This window comes from Rhodamnia argentea, chromosome 11 (genome assembly GCF_020921035.1).
Source record: "Rhodamnia argentea isolate NSW1041297 chromosome 11, ASM2092103v1, whole genome shotgun sequence".
In the NCBI taxonomy this organism is placed as follows: domain Eukaryota; kingdom Viridiplantae; phylum Streptophyta; class Magnoliopsida; order Myrtales; family Myrtaceae; genus Rhodamnia; species Rhodamnia argentea.
The window spans coordinates 23,483,587-23,500,573 of record NC_063160.1 but is presented as its reverse complement, the minus strand read 5'-3'; the positions used below and the strand labels follow the sequence as shown (position 1 = coordinate 23,500,573).

General features: G+C 43.9%; 5 protein-coding genes across 5 annotated transcripts; 3 read left to right on the top strand and 2 right to left on the bottom strand.

Moving 5' to 3' along the window:
- Window positions 1-23: 23 nt before the first annotated feature.
- On the top strand, window positions 24-395 carry LOC125312975. Its single transcript, XM_048273084.1, has one exon. The coding sequence runs from the start codon at window positions 24-26 to the stop codon at window positions 393-395; it is 372 nt and encodes a 123-aa protein (XP_048129041.1).
- Window positions 396-1,472: 1,077 nt separating this feature from the next.
- LOC115751066 lies at window positions 1,473-2,294 on the top strand. The gene has a single exon (XM_030688771.2). The coding sequence runs from the start codon at window positions 1,488-1,490 to the stop codon at window positions 2,079-2,081; it is 594 nt and encodes a 197-aa protein (XP_030544631.1). The 5' UTR covers window positions 1,473-1,487; the 3' UTR covers window positions 2,082-2,294.
- An 872-nt stretch (window positions 2,295-3,166) lies between these two features.
- On the top strand, window positions 3,167-5,781 carry LOC115751060 (pre-rRNA-processing protein ESF2). Its single transcript, XM_048272107.1, is given in 7 exon segments — window positions 3,167-4,046; window positions 4,240-4,303; window positions 4,462-4,529; window positions 4,757-4,846; window positions 4,935-5,065; window positions 5,678-5,761; window positions 5,764-5,781. Coding segments are annotated over 7 exon segments (945 nt in total). The 5' UTR covers window positions 3,167-3,556.
- A 1,083-nt stretch (window positions 5,782-6,864) lies between these two features.
- On the bottom strand, window positions 6,865-9,863 carry LOC115751064 (ras-related protein RABB1b). The gene is made up of 6 exons (XM_030688768.2): window positions 9,653-9,863; window positions 9,417-9,556; window positions 8,230-8,312; window positions 7,581-7,785; window positions 7,416-7,484; window positions 6,865-7,145 (listed from the first exon to the last, which is right to left on the bottom strand). The coding sequence occupies exons 1-6, from the start codon at window positions 9,696-9,698 to the stop codon at window positions 7,053-7,055; spliced, it is 636 nt and encodes a 211-aa protein (XP_030544628.1). The 5' UTR covers window positions 9,699-9,863; the 3' UTR covers window positions 6,865-7,052.
- A 1,911-nt stretch (window positions 9,864-11,774) lies between these two features.
- On the bottom strand, window positions 11,775-15,978 carry LOC115751062 (proteasome subunit beta type-7-A-like). Its single transcript, XM_030688763.2, has 9 exons — window positions 15,804-15,978; window positions 14,986-15,149; window positions 13,924-14,065; window positions 13,634-13,730; window positions 13,469-13,538; window positions 13,273-13,377; window positions 12,922-13,020; window positions 12,708-12,795; window positions 11,775-12,270 (listed from the first exon to the last, which is right to left on the bottom strand). Exons 2-9 carry the CDS (start codon window positions 15,130-15,132, stop codon window positions 12,194-12,196), a joined length of 825 nt encoding a protein of 274 aa, XP_030544623.1. The 5' UTR covers window positions 15,133-15,149; window positions 15,804-15,978; the 3' UTR covers window positions 11,775-12,193.
- Window positions 15,979-16,987: the final 1,009 nt, after the last annotated feature.

The window sequence follows — 16,987 nt, the reverse complement described above, 5'->3', positions numbered from 1 at the left end:
TCTACGATGGGCGGCGACGAGCAATGGTCGGTGGTTGGTGGTGGTTGCAAGCTGCGATGGTTGGTGGTTGGCGCAGGGTGGTGGTGGGTTGTGGCGATGGTCTGCAGTTGGTAGTGGTCGGCGAGGTGCGGCAGCTGGCGAAGGTAGGCGACGGGAGATGGTTAGTGGTTAGCGGTGGTCACGGGCAATTATGGGTGGCGGGCGGTGGAAGTCGGTGGTGGGCGGCCGCTAGCAATGGTTGGGGATGGTTGCGGGCGGCGATGGGTGGTGGCCGGTGGAGGTCGGTGGTAGGCGGCGGTTGGCAAAGGGTGGTGGTGGCCTTTGACGGTGGTCGGCGGTGGCTGGCGGGGGGCGGCAACCGATGGAGGTCTGCGTTGGGCGGCGGCGAGCAATAGTCGGTGGTTGGCGGCGATGGGGGCGGCCGATGGAGGTCGGCGGCGGCAATTGGTGGCCGGTGATGGTCGAGAGTGGCGTGGGCGGTGATGGAGGTCGGCCTCAGGCGAAGGCGGGCGTTATCGAAAAGAGGGTGAGGCGATAAGTATTTCTTGAGTCGAAAATCAATTTTTTTTTTTTAACTTCTTAAATTGGAGGAAAAACAACTTTTGAAGTAACAATTCACTTTAGGAATAGAAATTTCTTTGAGAAGTAAAATTCTTTACCAAATGAATTTCTGTTTCAAAAGTTAAATTACCAAATGGATTTCTGCTCCAAAAATATTTCTAATGCAGAAATCCACTTTAAAAAATGTTATGTTACCATGGACATCCCTAGTTAGCCTAATCACTACACGGCCGGCCCCTCTTATTGCCCTTGGTTAGTTCTGGCGATCGTTATTGGATCGTTGGGTCATCACATGCCAATAGTCTGAACCGTGGCACTGGTGACCCATCCTCGAGCGCCAGCACAAAGGCTCAGACCCCCTTCACTGGATTATCTGTCGGCGCCCTAAAAAAGTCAACTCGGAAGTCAAAGAGTTTTTTTTGGTTTTGGTCGAAGGATGTCAAAGAGTTAAAATTAATAAGAATTGATGATGTCAATTGAGTCGGCCCCAGCGAGATAAATCAAGGTCATCGACAAAACAGCGCGAACCTAATTACGGGTACGGACCAATTAATGCAATACGTTGTCAACAAGGAAGGAATAAATGGTATGTTTGCTAGCACACATGATTCGATTTTGATGACGGGCAAGCGACAATATTCACTCCGAGAAGCCAATAGAATCAAGTCGAGAAGGCAGGGATGGGTTTCCGTCCAGTCCATCGACCGATAGCTGAGTCGATGCTAGTCCGGTCAATGTCAGTTGAGTCGATAAGCATTAACATCGGCCCTCATAATGGCCGGCCGAAATCAAATCGGCTTCAAGGGATTAAAATAGCGGGGAACTACATAAAAACCTTTCGGACAGAGACAGCCACCAGACATGCTGATCGACAGTTGCTGCAATAACACCTTGGTCTATCGAAAACCAATTGCTCTCGGCATTTAATGCGACTCAACTGCCTCTGCGAGCTCAACCTCAAGGTAAAATCCTTCATCCCCACGAATCCAACTTCTGCAAGTGATCCATCCTCTCCAGCTAGCGACATTTCAACCCCCGTCTCCCTCCCTCCCTCTCTGTTTCTCATGGCCTCCGCCGCCAAATTCCCATACCAGAGACTGAAAACAGAGGGCGACGGCGACGGCGACGGCGATGCCGGGGGCCTCGTCCTCGACGGCCACGTCTTCGAGAGATACAGGGCGATCGTGAGGTCCAAGCTGTGGTACGCGAGGCTCAAGAGGGTCGGTGTCAAGAGGAGGTTCAAGCTCCGGGTCCCCGGGTTGAGGAGGCTCCTGAGGAGGCGGGCGAGGCTAGTGAGGGCGGCCAGGGTCTCGTGCGCCAAGGTGCTGAGGAGGCTGAAGGAGAGCCAGTCGCACTTCGGCGACCTCTTCGCCGGCAACTACCTGTTCCTCCAGGTGAACCCGACGCCGGTGAAGAAGCACTTGGAGCGATCCGCCGCCGGCGAACGAGGTCGTGCGTACGGCGTCGGAGGCCATGGATCGTCTCCGAAGGTCTCCGTCCAGAGATTCGCTCGTTATTGAGTAGAAACCTTTTCATGCTTCCGGAAATAATCGTCGCTGGTTTGTTTTCCATCGCGTAGGGTCTCTAGCCCATTTGTTCGTGCAAAAAAGGGTCCAAATCAAATGTGATCCGACCCGAAAATTTTAATATTGGATCGATTTCCCAACGGCAATGCCAAACCTTCGTCAACTCTGTAGATGGATATATTACAGCAGATAAATTTGTCGTCCTTATGGAAGATTCGTCCTCAATTTATACGTGTAATTAGCACCCAAGAAAATCTTGAGCCACAACGCCAGGGCAAATAACAAGACCTCAAGTTACAAAGGCTGCGCATCCTGCGATCCTGATCTGGCGGTTCCGTACAATGCTAGTCGGTTACATGATTCAACTCGATAAAGATCGGGCATCTCGTGATCATATTTGTTCAGCCTATGACGTACGTTGAGTCGACGTACATGATATAGAGCGCATTATGACCTACCAACATGCATGCGGCCTTGCTTGGAAAGGGATAGGGGTGGAGCCTGAGAGTACTGGATCCGAGGTTTGATTCTCACGAGCACCACGCACAAGTGTACATAAAAGAGAGAAGTGACATCCAAAGGGGAAAAGAAAAAAAGACCAAAGAGATAAACTGGATTTATCGGGTGATAAGCAGTGGAGATAAACACGATAAAACCAAAAAAACAAAAACACGATGAAAATGAAGGCTCCACATGTTTCGTAAAAAAACGAGTGAATTAAGAAACATTTTCCCAGAAAACAATCGTTTATAACACTTTAAATGACTAATCCATAAAAAAAACGTCTTTATTATTGACAACTATTTATATTTAATTATTTTTGTGAACAAAGGAAATATTTTTCATTTATTCATATTTGTGAGGAATAAGAGAGATTATTTTTAAAAAATTATTTTTTAAATCATTCATTTTTTACGTAATAATTGGAGCGGAAGTTACTTCCTCCTAAAGTCGAACAAGCGAAGGACTTCGTTTAGAATTTCCAACAAATACGTGGGCTTTTGGGCCAAAATTTGTTCTTGTTTGGGCCTTAATCTGTTTTTTGGTCGAAGGCCTTAATCTGTTGACCCACCGTTTTCATGGGCTTTTGTATCGGCTTCAAAGTAACCGATGACTTCTCGGGGCGGGCACTCGAGCCGACTCGTCGCCTCTGCTTCTTGCTCTCCCTCTCTTCTGCGAACGGCGACCGCCGCCTAAGCCAACCAAGCCTCCGCGCCATCGCCGGAAGGTGAGAGCCTCTGTCGCTTCTGCTTCTGGTTCGAGCCGGATTTCGGCTTTTTCTTTGTACGGCTTGACGTGCTTGTTTCGTTCGGTGAAATAGCCATTCCTGTGTTAAATTAGCTCCGGATTCCGATACAGCACTCAGGGGAGCTCCGTGCTCTTGTGTCGATGCTCAATCCGAACTTTGTGCTGACCATCTGTATTAGGTTTCGTTGAGGGAACAAGGACGAGACGCGCGATCGACTTCAATGGAGGAGGGACACTTGGATTCTGCCGTCAAAAAGGAAAGGAGAAGGAAAAAGAAAGAGATTAAGGCAATGGCGAGTGGAAACAAACTGGACACCTTTGATGAGAGGGAGGAGGATAGGAAAAGGAGAAGGAAAGAGAAGCTTCTAGAGGAAGCTATGGAGGATGGTGAGCAACGAGCTATAAGTATTGATAGTGCGATTGATGGTCGTGAAAACGGAGAGGATGGTAATCAGAATGAAGGCGCCGACACTGCGAGAGGGGAGGATGTTGGTTCCGTGAATCCTCCAGAGGACACGAAGACAAAATCGAAGGACGAGAAGGCGTCCAAGAAAATGAGGAAGAAGAAGCAATTGAGTAAAGAGGCTGCTCAAGCAGGGAATCGTGGGGTCTGCTACTTGAGCAGGATTCCTCCTCACATGGATCATGTGAAACTTCGTCAGATTCTTTCTCAGTATGGAGAAATACAGAGGATATATCTTGCACCCGAAGGTAAATACAATGCCCTTCCTACATGTTTGATTAAACTTGTTCCCGCTCAAAATTATGGATTGTTAAGTTTTTCTGGACGGAAGTCTTTTGGTTGTACTAGTAGTGACAAGCACATCTTGGCGAAATGTAAGGCTTCTCCTTGTTAACATAACTGGCGTGCTTGTTGTAACCACTATTTGTACCTACATCATAGATCCTTCGGCTCAAGTGAAGCGCAAACGAGCTGGTGGCTTTCGAGGACAAGGATTCTCAGAAGGGTATGATTCACCTTGGACTTGCAAAAGTTTTGCATTTTCTTTTGGGCTCTGTATTAGCCTTGCCTCAGTCATAAGCCTACTTCTGGATACCGTCGGTGTTAGGTTATGATCTGTGAACGTATGTTGTTACCTTGATTTGATGTGTTCTTGTCTTGCAGATGGGTTGAGTTCGCTAAGAAAAGTGTTGCAAAGAGAGTTGCTGACGTGTTAAATGGTGAACAAATAGGTAACTTTTCGGTTTTTTTATTGGACAATGGTGGGTGTGCGTTGCCACAAGTGAATATTTTGAGTACTTAAACAGAGCACCTTTTGCCCCTGGTTCTTGTTTGATACACTTTTCTTTTGTGGTTGTTGTATGTCCTAATAAAAGTTGATTTTTCCTTTTTCACGAGCTTTTCCTGAATATGTTCCTTTGTGTCTACTATTAATCTCTGCATGTCTGATTCTGTTTAGGAGGGAGGAAGAGGTCCTCATTTTATTATGATCTCTGGAATATCAAGTATTTGAGCAAATTCAAGTGGGATGATCTTACTGAAGAAATAGGTACATAGCACAATGAGATATTTCATGCCATACTCGTTGTTGTCTGCTGAAGCTGATTGTGTTTTGTATCATGATGTTTGTAATGTAGCTTATAAGAATGCTATTCGGGAGCAGAAGCTGGCTTTAGAGCTTTCTGTTGCCAAGAGGGAGCGGGATTTCTATCTTTCTAAGGTCGACCAGTCCCGAGCCTTAAGCTCCATAGAAGAACGGCTCAAGAAGGTAATGGGTCCTTCTCCGTACTCCTTGTAGATCTTTTCTAATAGTACTTGCAAGACCTTAGCAATTCCTAGTTGGGCACTAGTGACGAGTCAGTGACACCAGGCTGAGCAGACCTCATCACGACTCTTAATAATGCATTTCGGAGGTCTAACAGTGGAGAGTGGTACTGATTCTCAATGGCTAGAGTATGCAAAGCATCTTTTAACATCCTTGAAAATTTGGAAATTTCAAAAACCTGTACTGTTTTCTTTGTGTGAATACTTTAATATCTGCCTAGACTATGCGAAGTACCCTCTTAACATCTTTTTGGAGTATCTTTTGTTGTGGAGACATGTTCGTCAGTATGTGTGGGTGTGTTATGGGTGAAAGACTTGCTCATTATCGTCCATAGAGGATGCGGTAGCAGAAGTAACTCTTCTAAATCTTGTGCGAGTATGAAATTTGTAACTCTTCCCAAATGATGTAATTATCCTTTTCCCTTTTCAACGATATATTTCATGTCGATCACTTCAGTCATAGTGGTGTTGCTGTTCATCTAGGTCTGGTGTGTCTGATGCATTTCTTTTTTTCGTCTCTCGCCTTTTGACTCTGTGTCATTGTTTTGCTTTACAGAAGCAAGAGTTGCAAGAAGGTTCAGTGAAGAGCACTGAGCAACAGATCAGCCAGCCGGTGGTGAAGGTGATTCGCCAGTTCCCACAAAAGCAACCGGTTGCTGAAAATGCAGCCCAAAATAAACCTCGTCTCTCTAAAGATATTCTGGCTGGGGTAAGCTTCCTTTGTCAAGACACTTATTAGATACATATCTATGCACCGTTGTCTAAAGCACGACTTCTTGTCTGCAGGTGTTCGGCACTTCTTAGTTACACAGGTCTCAAGTGTCTAATTTGGTTGTAAAAAGCCAGGCCTGATAACAACACATTTTTCCGGCATATGTGCTCAACAGCATCTTTGACTATGTAATATACTTACAATGGCACATGCCTCGATTTCGTTTGGCTACAATTTTGCTGGTATATCAGTCACTCGGTTCATTCAATTATATGGCTAGTAGCATGTTCCCGTCTGCCCTAAAGTTCCTTGGCTCCTTATATTTTTAAGATCAATTGACCCTGTTATGTATCGTCTCCGTTATGTATCGTCTCCCACCCTCGTTGATTTGTAATGCCTGAGATGTGGTGGAAGCATACAGAAGCTAATCATCTTGTTTTAAGATCTGTATTTTGGATGGAGGATAGGTCGAACCAAGTCGGAGAACAAGGCACTGAAGCAATTTTGCCTCACCGGTGACCCGCATCGTACTTCCATGAAAATGTGAATGAGATTTCTCATTTACAGTGGGTCAATGACTCCCTGGAGTATATAAACTAGTTTTGAACAGAGTTCGAGTCTTTCCACTTCGTAAATTACAGGAAAATATGACCGTAAGAAAACTAACCTTGCGCGTAAAGAGCTTGCCTTTTGTTATTTACATTAGTGACCCTCCGTCCCAGTATCTTACTGTAAACTTAAATCTATACGAGTGATTGCGCTATAGCATAAGAGGTCATCAAAATGATGAGATGATTAATCGACTGCATCGAGATTATGCTGATCTACAGTATAAGTCAAGATTGCATATTGCCATGTTTCTATTGTTCTCCACAAGATTCAAGATGAAATTCCAGCAGATTGATTGGGCATGCCTAATCGAGAAAGCGGTCGGTTGAACTTCATAGTTCCAGAAGGTACTCCAATGATGACCAAGTTGGTTAAAAATCATGCAAGCTCCCAAAGCACAGAGGCGAATCATTCAGGACACATGGAGCAAATCAAAGTAATTAGAAGATTTACTGGGTCTACAAATGATAGCTATCGAGGAACAACTGTGAGCAGATCTGTACAATTCACCGTACAAAAGCAGCATCCGTACATATAGAAAATTTAAGGGCCAAGATCAGAATTAACAGATCGCAGAAGATCACCAACGCCAATGCTGCGCTATCCTCAATCAGCTGCAACATCCACCCCTCTGAGCTACAGTTCCGTCTCTTGCACCGGTTTGACCTTGAGGGCGCCCATAACCCACCTTGATTCCGGATGTCTGCAAGTGCAATTTGAAACAAAGAAATGTTTTAAGATGACCGGTTTTGACACAATTGCCCATGTTTAAATCCGACATATCAAGTATAAATATGGTCTGGATGTTTAAAGCAACCTATAACTCATCCACATAAATGACATTGCCATCAACGACTCATGCCAGCGTTGAAAATTGAAAATCAGTTGAATCAAATACTGAAAAGTTTGGTAAGTGTGTATTTTGGCTGATAAACATTAAGCAATGTCTGTTTTTCAGGGAGCGAATGTATACCTCATTGGATACATCAAATACTCCGTCTTGTATATTCTGTAGGATCTGCGCAGCAGTCTTTACAAAAGCCTGGAGATTAAAAGGTACAAGATCGTGAGGAACAATGTCATGCTGCTGTGGACTCATCCACGATGGGATAGAGAAGAGATGGTAGCGTCAAATCACCTCCTCAACATTTTGTGCTGTTCTTGCAGATGCCTCCAAAAATAGAAGTCCATTTTCCTTTGCAAACTGTTCTCCTTCTTCTTTGCTGACAGCCCTCCGGTGAGATAGATCAGATTTGTTTCCTATAAGCATGATTGTCATGTTAGGATTTGCATGCTGCCGAGCATCCTCCAACCAGCTTGCAAGATGATTAAATGTATCTCTCCTAAAATACAAGAGAATTTTCGTCTCAGCAATAAAATTACAAAATGATTGCAATAATAAGACAAACTATAACACAGAACTCTCCCAAAGGAACTCTTCATAACTTCATATTCCTCCGAAAATTTTCAAAAGTTCTGACACTTGTATCTCACGATGGATGATAACATCAGATTCCAATGTATATATTCTCTAATCATAGGTGTCATAGCCTCATAATCTGTTGATTTCATTTTCTCCCATTTTTAGTTTGCTACACAGCTTTCATTGCCCTGTGGCAGCATCCATATTATGAAGTTACTCAATGTCCAAGGAGGTCGCTAATTTAACCTGGACATGAGATTGTAAGCAAATCATTCTACCCATTCTCTATGGCGTCTACCCCCCCCCCAAACAAAAAAAAAAGGAAAAATAAAAAACAGACAATAGCATTTCGAATAGTACATACCGGGTGATGTCATAAACTAAAAGTGCTCCAGCAGCTCCTCTATAGTAAGATCTAGTGATGGATCTGAAAGATTCCTGCCCTGCCTGTAATGAGACAAAGAATACAAACGAGTTACAAGCAATATTTGTGTAAACATACGGACAGTTTTACTGAGCATTATCTCAAATTGAAGCATTTCTGAGTTTCTTTGGGAAACTCCAGATGTATAAATGAAAAAGCAACCAACTGGAAATGTGCAGATGGGTTCCATAAAAAATACTCTCTGCTAGCCAAAATAGAGAGGGAGTAGGTATCACTGGCTTCTCTATGCATCTCTCTGTCTTTGACATGCTTAATGGCTCAAGCTATATCAATCAAGTTAAAAGTCTTTAAATTGACTGCAAGGAAAAGGTACATACATCATCCCCCTAGGCCACTAACAACATGTTCATATTGCTAAACACAAGCTCAATTTTGTTTGATATTTACTTCAGTCGCCGAAGGATCCACGACATTTAATAACTTCACCAAAATTTTCCAACCTCCAGGCTGAAAACTTACTCCTCCTGTCATCGTCCAGCTTGTAAAGCAAACAGGTATGGGAGGCCGCACTTGGACTTCCATATTTCGATTCCGAGTCTTTTCCTAGAATTGAAGGACTAATTCGACAAAGCTTCTGAAATATCCACAGGGACGTGAGAATTGTGCCCGCATAGAACTTACAAGTTTCAAACATCCAATTCTTCTAGACACATTGAAAACACAAAATGTGAAAATCCATCACTGGCAACTAGATACGCTAATGTTACCCATTTTGGGACAAACCAACATATCAGTGAAAGCTCATCTTGCTAATGACAACTGCCTCTGAACTAACTCTATGTCCCATCCAATTAAGTACAGATATAGACAAGCAGAATACTGAGATCGTAGAGCCGCATGATTCAACTCTTAGAGGACAATTCCTTCAAATGGCAAAAGTCATTGTCCATCAGTCTCAGAATCCGCACCAAATCGCAAGTCTCCCACTGAAGTACAAATTGCACGAGAGCACTAGTTTTTTTATGCTACAACCCCAAACACAAACCTTAGAAACCTCAAAGATTGAACAGGGTGGCATACAGTTCAGCTTATCGTGCCCATGAGGTTTTACGATATCAAGACAAAGTCGAGAAACATTTTTAAAAGCAAAAAGAATAGCAGCTCACCGTGTCCCAAATCTGAAGCTTGATCGGTCTACCGTCGATGGTGACCATGCGAGCGCCGAACTCGACGCCGATGGTGAGATCATGGACGGGCTGGAACCTCTTGTCCGTGAATTGCAGAAGCAGGCACGATTTGCCCACACCTGCAAGCAAAAAAGCAGCCAATAGAAAGGAAAAATTAGGGTTTCCGCAATCGGAGAGATGAAACCAGAAGCTCCACGGGGTGGTCCGGGGCTAACCCGTGTCTCCGATGATGATGTACTTGAAGAGGTAGTCGTAGGACATGTCTGAATCGTCGTCGTCGTCGCCGCCGAGCGGACGTGGCGGAGGGAGACGGAGAGACGAGGGCGGGGGGCCGAGCCCGATCAATGGAATTTTAGAGAGAGAGAGAGAGGGTGAAACAGTGGAATCGGGGTTTGGACGTGGAATTTGAAAAGAGAAGATGAGGGAGGAAGGGAAGGGAAGTGACGTAGGGAGTCACCGGCACGCCAAGGCATTGCTTGAAGCTTCCACGTACGCATCGTATCTCCTTAATCTATCCGTAATCTTAATCGCTCGACTAATCCGATAGCAACCTTCGATTAAGAGACCAACTGACACCTCGCATTACCATGCGACATTTAATTTAGGGATGATTCTATTGAAAATCCTAAAATTTGAATTGAGTTATTAAAATTTCAAAAACTGCAACCAAATTTTAAAACTTGCTATCAAAATGTAATGAAATCCTAAAATTTTCAAAAAACACAATCAAGTATTAAAATTTATCACAAAAATATAATTAAATTTTAAAACTTTCAAAAATACAATCAACAGAAAAACTTAAGGGAAAAATCCAAAGAAGGGCCCGAAGTCTTCATAATTTCTCAAATAAGGGCCCAAAGCGAACACTGTTTCAAAAAAGGCCCAAGAATAACATGATCCGTTTCAATTGAGGGCCCGAAGTGGTTATTAAATTTCAAAAAAGGGTTTGGCCTGAAGGGCATTTTCGTCATTTTACATTTTAAAATTTATTATTATTATTTTTTCTTTTTCCTGATTTATAATAATAAAAAACAATTAAAAAATTAAAAAATTAAAAAAAAAGGCTTTGCACAGGCGGGAGGGCTGCCCCTCCCGCCTGTGGCCGCCGGCCCACCGCTGGTGGGGGGTCGGCGGGCGCGGCGAAGGCCGGCGGGGTCGCCGGCGACCCCGGCGACCCCGCCGGTCAGAGGCGAGGGCCTCTGGCCCTCGCCAAAACCGGGAGAGGGTCGGGCCCTCTCCCGGATCTGGGCGAGGCCGGCGGTCCCCGCCCAGATCGGGGGTCGCCGGTCGTCGCCCCGTCGCTGGTGGGGGGTCGCCTGGTCAAGGCGACCCCGGCCCAGTCCCGGGCGACGGCCGGCGACCCCGATCTGGGCGGGGACCGCCGGCTTCGCCCAGATCCGGGAGAGGGCCCGACCCTCTCCCGGTTTTGGCGAGGGCCAGAGGCCCTTGCCTCTGGTCGGCTGGGTCGCCGGCCCTCGCCGAGGCGCCGGCGACCCCGCCAGCCTGTGCCGCCCCCGCCTACTGCCCTCCGGCGGTGGGGCGGTGGCCACAGGCGGGAGGGCTACCCCTCCCGCCTGTGAAGTTCACTCCTTTTTTTTTTTTTTTTTTTTTTTTTTTAGGAAACAGACTACAAAAACTATAATATAAAAGAAAAAAATTAAATAAGTAAAAAGACTAAAATGCCCTTAAATCAGGCCTTTTTTTGAGAATTTATAGTCATTTCAGGCCCTTATTCAAAACGGTATTCACTTGGGTACCTTATTTAAGAAAATATGAGGACTTCAAGCCCTTTTTCAAACAAATGTTCATTCGGGGCCCTTATTTGAGAAAATATGAAGACTTCAGGCCCTTTTTTGGATTTTTCCCAAAACTTAATTTCACAAATTTGACAAGCTTTATAATTTGATTAAAGTTTTTAAAAATTTTAAAACTTCAATATGACAAATTTTAGGATTTTTAACGCACTTGCCCTTTAACTTAATCCCACGATATTAAACTTTTCAGATGTAGCAGCGGGTTAACAGCACTAAGTGATAATGCGGGAACTCAAAAATGGTACGCTAGCTTAATCTGTTCTAATCCGATCGTGACACACAAAAAAAAAAATAATTAGTCTAATCCCTTCCAACGTCCAAATAAGCATTCTGGTCTTTAAACAAAGCGACTATTGAATTCCGGATTAAAGGGACGACTTAGCGTTACGTTATCTGTCCCTGGTGAGTAACGTTATCGAAGAAAATTATATTTGGGGGCTGTCGCACCGAACTCGTTTCAATCCATCCGGGCAAAGAAATATAGTAAATCGATTTAGACCGGTCGGATGTCTTTCCAAACTGCAATTGGCACGGTCCGTTGGACCTCTTTACCACGTGCTTTGCTTTCTCTTCAGTAACCATGAGATCAACTCGTCGTCCAAAATCGCTGGATCTGCTTCCTAACTCGTGCGAGGTCCAACGGTCCTTACATACTCATAAAAAACCATTTCACATGACGGACGGACGAATGGACACTTGAGGAAAGTTCAAACCATGCCCCAATGAAATCCATTACATAGTAAGCGCTTTCGAACATGGCTATGGAGCTACACGAAACATAAGTGGGGAGAGGATGAACAAGCAACCAGTTGCTCTAGCTTTCGAATTGAAGGCTAGCAGCCGCTCGAATTTATATGCGCCCATCTCACGCCCGGTTCATGAAGTATTGGAGCTGCAATAGGGCCAATTAAAAGCTCAACCCTCTTCGACCGCTAGCGATGATTACTCTTCCATTGCATCTCCTCCTTCAATGATTTCCACTTTCTCCTTCAGTGGCGTGACTTTCGTTAGCAGAACCTCTGCAAGCACAGAAGGCACAAACATATCAAGTCTGAACAGCCACACAGAATGACAGTCATGTCACTTAACAGGAGAAAAAGTGGAATCGTGACTCGAGCAGAGGAACCGGAAATTTTGGCTTTATGTAGATCGAGAGAGCAAGACAAACGATATGCTCTATTTACTGTGCTTAAAGTCATGTGGTTGCTGCACTCTGAGAAGCTCAAGAAAGTTATATGGTGTCTAAATGCATTTCTCAACTGTCGGACACGAAATGTGGCCAAGAAAACAACTGCCGGACAAGAAAACAACCATAATGCCCCCGAGATCCCCAAAACAAGTAAAAACAAGCAAATTTAGCAATACTGTTTTTCTTCCATATAAAGCTCAAGCTAGAACAAACTGTAAGGACATAGCCTCATGAGACAATAAATAGCTCAGCGTAAAGGGTACTCACCAGTCTTCTTAGGAAAAGTGTACTCTCTCTTGAGTGCATAAACATCAGAATTCGGCAAAAGGTGGTTTCTGAGGTATTCCTTGTGACCCTGTGACCAAAATTGTGGAAAACTGACATCAATATGAGAATCATAATAGATCTCACATAAAACAAGTTCTTTGCCTCATGTACTTTTACGTGCAGTAAGAATTGCAACTGGTGAGTGACCACAAACCTTCGTTATTACACAAACATCAACATTGCTTCCACTTCCCAGGTCATTGAATATACCAGCACATATCGCCTCAGAAACAAGAGTAATTCCTTCATCTTTCTGTATGAAAATGAATACGAATCCTCTATCAATATCCTCAGTTTTCTTCCAAAGAGACAAACTATGAGTACAGACTATGAGCAATCTAATCCTCTCCCTTTTTTCCTTTCAAAGACATATATATAACAGACAGAGTACAAGATATGCTAAACACACCAACGATAGATTGAATCAGCCAGAATTTCAGTTAAGGTGGACAAAAGAAGGTTTGGCAAAATTAGAAACCATCCCTAATGTAACAAAAAGACTTACAGTTAAGCCTTCCCTGTACTTTGATTCAAATACAGACATTGCAGCCAGCGAACCAGATCCCATCGTAGCAAACGGCAATGTGTCAGTTGATCCATGGGGATATATCTGCAGAAGAAGACATTACATCCAAATTTGCAAGAAGTTAAGCTTATCAGGCCAAAGAGGCATTGCCAACAGTCTTCAATCTCAAACGCACCGTATGCAGATGAGGTCCTGTGACATCGACACCACCGAGTACCAAAGCAGCTTGGACATAACCCTGGTAGCTGCATACGACATATACAATTAGAACCAGAAGAACCACAAGAGAGAATTTCAGATTTGTTAACCACCACCCAAGCAGAAAAAAGAGAAGCAATACCTGAAAAGATGTCGCTTAAGGAGGGTCAAAGCTGTCACAACCCTAGATTCTCGGCCTATATGGTAGCGATGCAGCTGTAACTGTGAACTTACCATGTCTGAGGGATGGAAGGACCGCATATAAGAAATAAACGCATTAGCTTCACCAAAACAATATTGAGAAATCACAGGCTTTTTAATTAAGTACAGACCGACACTGTAAATATCAGACAACTCCAAGCTAATGTTAGAGAGAAGTGTAAAGTCCTCATTAGCGCTGCCAAATTGACACTCAAAAGTGAAAAATCTAACCTGTCACAGCCTCTGTATCGGCAGCAGTCCCAGCGCCACAGCAATATATGTTTGGTGCCATGTAGTGGATTTTCTCGCAATTCTTATCACAAACTATGGGTCCTTCAGTAGCTCTAGTGTCTGCTCCAAGAATAACTCCATCCTAAGGAAAGAAGATTTCAAGAAGAAAGGAAAATGCAAATGAGCATATTTAACTATTAACGAAAGTGATAAACCCACATCACACATATAATCAGTCATAGTCCTATACTGTGTGGCCAATCTATGCACACTATAGTAAATGAAGCTATTTACTACGACATACACTAATCACCCTGTAGTATTCTTGCAAAATATAACTAAATCAACTCAGGATTGATATAATGCTAATCTTTTGAGAGGGAAAAATGGGAATTGAAGCATGGGGTGGTGGTAACCACAAAAAGCCATTCAATGTCTAAGACAGCTCTACCACTTTCATGAAATGACTGAGGATTAAGCACCAATAGGCACAAAAGGCATCTAAATTATGTTGTTTCTTAGATTAGGTCAGGTATCCCCCCAAGCAATACTTTCTCATTGAAAAGTAAGAATCAAATACTCAACAGTAGGATTCATCGACAACTTCTCAGCCGAGCGAATCCAAACAAGCACTAAATAATCAAAGTTTATTTGGAATAGACATAAGGACAAAAATTTAAAGTGCAGTAGCGCCCATCGTAATAAGTGCGAATGAAACCAGCCAAGCTATGATAGTATTGAAGGTTCTCAAAAAGGCTGGAGAAATTTACACAAATAAATAACGTTAGCCTATCCCAAGACACAAGATTCCATAGGGTGTTTACACATAACTGAAAAAACTTCTGACATTTCACTGGTCCAAGATCGTTGATTATTTGGCCTTGCAATCACAACAGAAAGCAAATTGAAGGAGACTTATTATATTTATGTTCAGGTGATATTGGCTCACTCATCGGAAAAACATAGATCAATTTTATAAATTCGCTAATACCACTTTAAATAATGGTAGCTAGAAGATCATAGCTCACAGTACTGATAAACGAATCTAACATAAAGTGATACCTGGAAAATTATTCCAACAATGGTTGTTCCAGTTTTCCGATATGATGGAGGGCTAACACCCTTCTTTGATAGCATATCATTTCTCCTGCACAGATCGAAACTAAATCCACCTTTTGGAGGGAGATCTATTGTTGCCTTAGTAGACATTTTGAATTTAAGTAGACCTACAAAAAGACAGCCAAGAAATGTTAGTCCAACCACACAAATCACTTAACCAATGAGAATAACATAATCAAAAGAGGGCAAAACAAGCAAGCGTCATCAAGTTCCCAGATTGATGTAGTCCAATGTACAACATAGTACTTAAAAATACAATTTCAGAAGCAAAAAACCCAACGGGCGAAAACAAGGGCAGATTTTAGCTGACTATAAATAATTAGATCTTTAAGAGGTGTAGTAATGCCGCCGCCACCGCCAACAGCAACAAAAGCATTCCTTCCTCAGAACCTGGACCAATCCACACAGATCCTCACGAAAACCGTTACTCTTACCCATAAACATTCTTCCACCTCATCCAAACCTTGCACTCCCAGCACACGGTCATGCAGACACCAACGAAAAAGTAGCTACGGGAAACACGAAGCTCGATTGATTGAGCTCCTCAATCGTGCAATTACCTATCTCACTATCCTCCCCCCTTCAGCCTCATGCCAAAGGAAACAAAACATGCCTAATCTCGCCATGCAACCTCTGACCGGAATCTCATAGGAAAAATTCAGAGACAACGACAGAATCTGACAAAAGAAGAACAAAAACCAAAGACTCCTACGACAAAAACGACTGAAGCGCGTTCGAAGCTAACGAAAAGCGAAGAGAACCTGCTGGGAGACGCACGGAGCAGCGGTTCGACAGCGTACGAAGCAGAGACCGAAGGATCAATCTCCACTGATGATGCAGACGACAGTCAAGAGAGCAGAGTGTGTGCTCGTTCGTATCACTTCAGGCTTTGCCTCTTCTTCTTCTTCATTTTTCTTCCTCGCTTTCACTGGCTTCCTCATCAAGAAAAAAGATGGCAGAAGACTCTCGGTCTCGGCTTCGCGGCACATAAACTGGGCCGGTAATGACGCCCGGTGGGCCGGACTTGATAGAGTCGATGCTTGGGGAAGGTGATCATTGGGCCGGCCCGGAAAAAGCCTGGCCCATTGTGTTCCCGAAACTAACTGGAAAAAATAGGCGGGGCCGAGACCAAAGTTGAGCAGGTGGACTTTCTCATGTAAGCTCTGCAATTAGATGTGTTAAATGGGTGGGTTGGATCGGATTTAGATCGGGTCGAATATGGTCCAACTTATATCGATCCATGTAACCCGTTTTGACCCATTTTCACGTAGTACAAATTTTATGACCCATACGCAACCCAACCCAAACCCAACACATACCCGACCCGACCCGTATAGTATAAACACTTATATATTTAATCAAATCATGATATTTTTGTTTCATAAAATTAAAAAAATGTAAAAACTGTTTGGCCGATCGCCTACGGTTGTCATTGTGGCTCGCCCACGGCCTTCACCGCTCGCCCCCCGCCGCCACCCACCCTCCCACTTGTTGAATTTCAAGAATCAAGTGGAACACACACCTGGAGTACACATTTCGCATTGGGACAAGCTGATCATCAAGCAACAAGTCCAATGTGAGGATTATTTTCTCAATTTCGAGCTGAATGTGAGGCTCCCAACCGCACTAGGTTGCACAAAAACTACGAATATAAAATCACACAAACAAGACAAAAACACTCACATAGTCCAAGAAGGACCGAAGAGAGGATTCTCTCTGAGCGGTTGGAACGAGACCCTCTCGAGGAATTTGGCGACACAACCGCCTTCGAACCCAACAAACATCGTCATGATGAACACCGAGATGTTGGCGACGACGATCATCGCGACCGGCCACGACGTCCACTGCCCGTCGGAGTAGCGGCGACGATTTGTGTAGTATGCTGTTTGGTTGTAGCTCCCACCGGGGTAATTGGCCATGGCGAGGCCCTTCCCGAAGCCTCGCT

Coding starts and splice junctions, on each gene's coding strand:
- LOC125312975 (XM_048273084.1), top strand. CDS start 24: ATGGTCGGTGGTTGGTGGTGGTTGCAAGCTGCGATGGTTGGTGGTTGG.
- LOC115751066 (XM_030688771.2), top strand. CDS start 1,488: ATGCGACTCAACTGCCTCTGCGAGCTCAACCTCAAGGTAAAATCCTTC.
- LOC115751064 (XM_030688768.2), bottom strand. CDS start 9,698: ATGTCCTACGACTACCTCTTCAAGTACATCATCATCGGAGACACGG. Junction 9,557..9,652: donor CATCATCATCGGAGACACGG/GTTAGCCCCGGA, acceptor TTTTGCTTGCAG/GTGTGGGCAAATCGTGCCTG. Junction 8,313..9,416: donor AGCTTCAGATTTGGGACACG/GTGAGCTGCTAT, acceptor GTCTCATTACAG/GCAGGGCAGGAATCTTTCAG.
- LOC115751062 (XM_030688763.2), bottom strand. CDS start 15,132: ATGTCTACTAAGGCAACAATAGATCTCCCTCCAAAAGGTGGATTTAGT. Junction 13,378..13,468: donor CAGGACCTCATCTGCATACG/GTGCGTTTGAGA, acceptor CTTCTTCTGCAG/ATATATCCCCATGGATCAAC. Junction 12,796..12,921: donor ATGTTTGTGTAATAACGAAG/GTTTGTGGTCAC, acceptor TTTTGGTCACAG/GGTCACAAGGAATACCTCAG.